This window comes from Helianthus annuus, chromosome 1 (genome assembly GCF_002127325.2).
Source record: "Helianthus annuus cultivar XRQ/B chromosome 1, HanXRQr2.0-SUNRISE, whole genome shotgun sequence".
Lineage (NCBI taxonomy): Eukaryota > Viridiplantae > Streptophyta > Magnoliopsida > Asterales > Asteraceae > Helianthus > Helianthus annuus.
The window spans coordinates 34,252,272-34,259,215 of NC_035433.2; the positions used below are offsets into that span (position 1 = coordinate 34,252,272).

The 6,944-nt window shown below is 36.5% G+C and overlaps 1 protein-coding gene across 2 annotated transcripts; it reads left to right on the forward strand.

The window, feature by feature from the left end:
- The first annotated feature begins 2,934 nt into the window (after window positions 1–2,934).
- LOC110865216 (alkaline ceramidase) lies at window positions 2,935–6,098 on the forward strand. Of its 2 annotated transcripts, none has more exons than XM_022114443.2 (3): window positions 2,935–3,081; window positions 4,241–4,581; window positions 5,345–6,098. In XM_022114443.2, exons 2-3 carry the CDS (start codon window positions 4,328–4,330, stop codon window positions 5,856–5,858), a joined length of 768 nt encoding a protein of 255 aa, XP_021970135.1. In that variant the 5' UTR covers window positions 2,935–3,081; window positions 4,241–4,327; the 3' UTR covers window positions 5,859–6,098. The 2 variants fall into 2 exon arrangements, with proteins under 2 accessions (XP_021970135.1, XP_021970143.1); XM_022114451.2 differs by having other exon boundaries at window positions 2,953–3,129.
- The last annotated feature ends 846 nt before the right edge of the window (window positions 6,099–6,944 follow it).

The window sequence follows — 6,944 nt, forward strand, 5'->3', positions numbered from 1 at the left end:
TTTGGTTTTTTTATATTTAAAAACCTCTTCTCATATTTTATAAACACAAACAACACACAGACAACCCAGCACCATAACCTCTCTCTCTCATCTCTCTCTCCCTGCCTCCCTCTACCACCACAACCACCGTCCACCTCCACCACCACAATCAACCACCACCACTTCAGCCACCACCCACCGGAGAAGAAGGGGAGCCGGAGAAGAAGGGGAGCCGGCAAAGAAGGGGAGCCGGAGGTGGAGGTCGACGACGAGGTAGAGCCGGTGGGGGAGGTGGTGGCGGATGAGGTTGGAGATCGAGCAGGAGGAGGGGGTGCGGCTGAGGTGTATGTCGACGAGGAGGAGGAGCCGGTGGGGGAGGTGGTGGCGCCGGAGGTGAAGGTGGTGGGGGAGGTGGTGGCGCCGGAGGTGAGGTGAAGGGTTGAGGTTCTGTGTTTTTGAGGAGGAGATGTTTTGAGAAGGAGATAAGTCTTCAGAAGAGGTTTGAAGACCTCAAGACAAGTCTGCCCCAAACAGAGGTGGGGAAGAGGTTTGAAGACCTAACCTCTTCTAAAAAACAAACAAGCTGCAGACCCTTATGTCTGCGCGTGGTCTGCACGGCGCAGACATAAGAGGTTCTGAAGTACTTCTAGCAAAAAATAAACAAAACCTTAGTGTATGAAGGTGTGTTATATAACATAAGCTGTGTTAGGGCGTTCGGGGACCCTAACTAGCTCAGAAAAGTAAAAATAGTGTGTTTGGCAATAATTTTATGTTCCGGGTAAAGTCCGGTTGTTCGGTTGGGTGTTGTCTGTTAAAGTGCTAAATTAATCCTTAAAGTGTCTTTTATATTACTTTTAGTGACACATTTAATTCCCAATACTTTGGAAAGTATCTAGGACTATTTTGCCAAGTTTTTACACTTTACTAGCATTGTTAAATGCTGAATTTTGGTTATTTAGTGCAGAATTCTGCATTTAAAGTGTGTTTTAGGCACTTCCCGGCACTATAACTATCATCTAGTGACGCAATTTTATGGTCCTCACTTCCCTACACTCCCTACTAGTGTAGTATTCTATCTCTGGCTCATACTGGCCTCAAAAACATTGTCTGTCTAGGTGCTGACATTGTCAACATGTTTCTGGGTTATCCGTTTAGTGTGCTAACTGTGTTTCGTGCATCAAGTTTGTCACTAATGTTTGTGTAAAATAAATGAAGTGACAGTATAAAGTATGATGCATATGTATGTATGTAACAGAAATCAGAAAGCAGTTTAATCGCAGTTGTAATCAAGCACAGTCACTAAGCACAGAGTAAATATTAATTAATTGTACGGATACCTAGAATTGTGAGGGTTGTCACACAAGCAGACCTCAATTCCCAAACTCATCTCAAATAAATCTTGTCCCTAGAAAGCCATCTGATCTAAAAATACTAAAGTGGAAGTCTGACAAAGACACCTATGTATTGACTCTACTCAGATCAGATGGTAATGTTGAAATTATATCAAGGAATGATGCATATGGTCTGAATGCAGGTGACCTTCATGATCTATTGAACCTTCAGCTGAGTAGGGATGAAGAAGACACAGATTCCTTGGATTTTGGACTTCAATTCAAAGGGCAAATCAGGGAACTGTTGATGAGGAAATAAAGATCAGAGAATAATGAAGGGTTTTGGCATCATCTGTTCCAGGGGGAGATTGTTGGCTCATGTGATCCTTCAATGAAAAACATATGATACAAAGCCAAAACTACTCTGCATAAAAGCACTTTAGTAATAAGTGGTTGAGCCCATCAGATAATAGCATCAACAACACTTTAGTAATCAGTGTTCAATTATATCCGTGTTTTGTATTAAGCAGTGTTTAGAGTTGTTTAATGTTGTTAGATGTCACTTTAATCTTACATTTCTTAAAACAAACAATTAAACTCGGATCCTAACACCGCAGCATATTGTTCATCTTATTATCATCTTTCATCTTTAAAACAAACACAAACAATTAAACTCATATCCTAATATATACGAACAAACTCTATGATCTCAAGTTGAGGGGGAGTTGTAATTCATGTTTACGTGAATCGTTTGTGTATTCAATCATTCAACAAAAAGTCTTTATGTATTCAATTGTTTGTAATTTATGCTTACGTGAAAGCATATCTTTCAGTGTTTGGTACAATATCTATATACCTATCTATACTTTTTATTAAAATGTATTATGAATGGTTTTCTAAAAACCACCCGTATTTGCACACGGATTTTACTACTAGTAATAATAATAAAATAAACATATGAATTTCCTAACTATTTTATTTGTAGCATCACTTATTTTTATATATCTTAAAGTACAATGACGGTGGATGTTCCACTATCATCCCTTAACTTTGGGTGATTTTCCACTATCACCCTTTAATTTTGAAAATTTTCATTTTTAACATATACTTTTATAATTTACATTTTTGACATATAGAATTTTTCTTTTGACCTTCTACTTTTGTAACTTACATTTATGGTCCATACTTTGGTAATTAATTCTTTAGCTCATATGCTTTATACCGACCCTTCAACTTTTAAACTTTGCATTTTTAAATGTTTCGGCGTAAATTTGGTATACGCTTTCGTGCTTTATTTTGCATGTTTCCTACATACGAATCGGTTAGCATATAATACGTTTTGACTTGACAGTATAAATTCGGGTTAGTCAGGTTGTATATAATACGTTATGATTGTACGGTATAAACTCGATTTACTTTACGTTTTAATCAAATCGTAATGCAACTATAGGTTACATTGAGTTCAATCGGATACGCCGAAACGTGTGTTTTCATATGATTAACACTTCGTATAACGCTTGGACTAATCCGTTCGACGTTTGCGATGTACCGCGCCAAAACGTTCGCAATAATTATTAGTAGTGTAATGTTATTATGTAACATACTTTTACTCTTTTAGAATAAACTCATAGAAAACAAAAAACAATTATATACCGACGGGGCACCCTGACGTTGAATTCCCCCAAAAGACCTGTCGCCGTTATCATTCCCCATTCCGATCGAATTCGTTGCACTCAGATTCCGAATAACCACCCATTTAATGCTGTTACAGGTCGCTTTAATTCGCCTTTTGCATCTATTTTCATCCCAATGATCTAGGGTTCTTATTCTCTTCCATATCGTTGATTTATGGTTTTTTCTTGTCATTTTCGCTCTTTAATTTTTTTATATTAACTGTTATTAATTGATTGTATGATTCGATCTGATAGGAGTTCTGAAAATACGTTATGATGTTAAATTTACGCAGTAATTGTTAGATTTGATTGTTTGTTTGAATCGTTACAATAATAACGAATTTTTGGTTCTCATAGCAGGTTTTATCATTGTTCATGAGAAATATAATTTATGTTGATTGACTTCAAGTAGTTCATGATTGATTGATTTCTAGGGTTTGAATGCTGGAATATTAAGTACTTTGTTTATCTTATAAGAATAATAATCATTTATGTTGATTCACTTCCAATAGTTCATGATTGATTGATTTTTAGGGCTTTTATTCTTTTCTATATTGTTAATTTAGGTTTTTTTTGCTATATTTATTTTGATATGGTTCATGATAGGAGTTCGTGGAGACGCAGGATTAAGGTTAAGGACTTGTAGGTGAGGGTATAGACATGTCCTACCTTGCCTTGCGAGGGGGGGGGGGGGTTAGATTTCTTTTACACTTTTGGTAGACCAACATATGATGATTCTCTTGTATATATGAATATATGTTGCTTGCTAATGCTTTATCTGACTACTGCTACACTATTTACTTACCCATTTTTCATCTATCTGTCTGTTGGTTGTTTTGGAGCCGGGGGTCTCTCAGGAAGCAGCCTCTCTATTCTTGGATAGAGGAAAGGTTTGCCTACATCCCACCTCCCCCAGACCCTACAAATAGTTCTGCTATTTGTGGGATTTACTGGGTATGGTTGTTGTTGTTGTTGTTGTTGTTGTATTTTGATTTTATTAATTGATTGATTAATTCCTATCATTCGATTTGATGGAATTTTGAAAATACGATATGATGAATTACGCAAAAATGGCTAGATTTGAGTATTTTTGTTTGAATTCTGACAAAATTAGCGAATTTTGAACTAATAGATTACGAATGTTTTGTTCTGATAGCAGGAATCATCATTTTTGTTGATTGACTCCAAGTAGTTTTTGAATTATGATTGATTGATTTCTATGAATGCTGGAATGTTAAATAGTTTGTTTATCTTCAGGTGGTTTTAATAGAGAAAGGAACATTTTAATAGTGATGATATAGTTTCAACATATTGCCTGGTGAGAACGTATACGTATAGATTTATATGGCTGATGGTATACCAAGCTTTTGGGGGCCGGTCACATCCTCCCATGAATGGTGTGAGAAGAATTATGCGGTTTCTTCATATGTTGCTGAGTTTTATAATACCATCTCGAATATCCCATGCATTGTTTTGGCACTTGTTGGCCTTTTAAGCTCGTTGATACAACGTTTCGAGAAGAGATTTAGTGTTCTACACTTGTCAAACATGGCACTTGCGATCGGAAGCGTGATGTATCATGCTACACTACAACATGTGTAAGTACATAATCCAAACTCTTTACGTTACCTTTTTTTCTACCGGTGAGAGATAACTCACGGGGCCCACCAATATCCTGTTAACTAGTGGGACCAGGTGTCCTTGAAGGACTTAAAGGCAAGAAACTAGTGCAAGTAGATAATTTAATAAATAATGCGACGATCGACCTTGACTATTAGAATGCTATGCATTGTTTTCTTGAAGTTTTATACCAAAATTTGTCTTTTTAATGGTAATTCACTTTTCCGGCAAGTTTATGATATAGTTACTAGTAATACTTTTCATATCAAAAAGATGATATATGGTTTTAGTTTTAATATCAATTAAAATATTGTTCATGAGGAACTAAGTTTGGTCATGAAGATAAAATTTCATCTACGTAAAATTGACAATGAGCATGGTATTATTAAACAATCTTTTCAAATGATATCAAAAGCTGATATTAAAACGAAAAAAATATATGTTGTAGTATTCGGTTGAACAACCATAGCTTTAGTATAGCTTTGTTACCACTGGAACTGGGTAGTTTCGATGTTGTCGTAGGAATGGATTGGCTATCCAAGAATTGTGCGGAGATCGTTTGTTCGGAAACGCTAGTGTGAATACCCCGCCCTGGATCATTAGAAGCTAAAGTTAAAAAGATTATATATTGGATTTTATCAGTTAAAGAGATTGTTCAATAAAAACATGAGGAACTAAGTTTGACTATGAAGATAAATTTTCTTTTTTTAAAGTTGACCATGAGAAAAATGTTATTTGCAGGCAACAACAAAGTGACGAAACACCAATGGTATGGGAAATGCTCCTCTACATCTACATCCTATATTCACCCGATTGGCACTACCGTAGCACCATGCCCACATTCCTCTTTCTATACGGCATTTCCTTCGCTGTTCTCCACTCCATTATCCGTTTCGATATAGGATTCAAACTTCATTACGTGATGCTATGCGTATTGTGCATTCCTCGGGTTTACAAATACTACATCTACACACAAGATATACGCGCCAAACGCCTTGCAAAGTTGTATGTGGCTACCCTTTTGTTGGGTAGTTTATGCTGGTTAGGTGACCGCTTCTGCTGCAACCAGATATCCAGCTGGCCAGTCAACCCGCAAGGCCACGCGATGTGGCATGTCTTCATGGGCTTCAATTCCTACTTTGCGAACACGTTCTTGATGTTTTGCCGGGCCCAACAACGTGAATGGAGCCCAGAAGTTGTTCATTTCATGGGAATTCTTCCTTATGTGAGGATCAAAAAACCGAAGACGCATTAAGATCATGGAACAGAGGTAGATATGGGATTCGGGGACCCGCAGGTAATGTCTTATTATATTATTCTGGAGACCGTTTTAATATGGTTTTTGAAGTTGTAGTTTGTTAAAGTAGGATGTTTGCATTGATTGGTTTCATTTAGTAATTTAATGATATAATTCAAGGATTGTAGTTTTTTTCTTTATAAATTTTGTAGGTTTCCATTAATATTATTTGTGATCCATGATGGGGTTTCAGAGTTATGCTTGGATCAGTTGATATAGATTTATTGTTTATTGTTTATAGAGTCCCTGTGGTTTATGGAAAGTAACAAGATTAGGTATCAATAGTTTAAAATCACACTTTGAGGTTCTAACGTTTCATTTTGTAATGAGTTTGGGTATCAACACTAACTTCTGTCAAGTTTTCTGCTAACTTTTGCTAAAATGACCAAAACGCCCTTAATACGAAAGGGGCTATTTTTGTAATATATTCTACTTGATTACATGGACCATTTTTGTAAATTATTAAAATCAATATAAAAATATAACAACGATCATTTTCCCCTCCGTTGAAAGCAGACAATCGGTAACCATCACCATAACCGGTTACCAACCGTCTCCGGTGACCACCACCACCTCCGACAAAAAGCCACCTTATGGAAAGTAAGTAGCCTTCACCAATATGTTGTTCTTGTGTATTAAATCAAATATCATAGGCCTTTATCTCCTTAACTTTTAAAAATGAGCTCCTTAACTTTTAAAAATGAGATGAATATTCTAAAGCAGAGGAACGAGTCTTCAGATTTATTTCTTTAAAAAGTCTCAATTTTGTTAGTTTTTGGTACATGTTTGAAATTTGTTCTAATGTAGGGAGATGATTGATCAAGGAAACAATAATGTGTGTGGAAATTAAAATGAAATTTGTATACGCAATGAATCATATGGAGATAAGAGTGCTTCCGATGTATGTTCCGTCTGGATTGATGGATACAGTCTCACCGGCCGATAGCGTTCTCACTCGCCTCCCGATTAGAAGGAAACAAGAGATTTGTATTCATTCAATCGGTCGGGCTTATTGTTTCCGAACGATCACTTTGTAAATCAGAC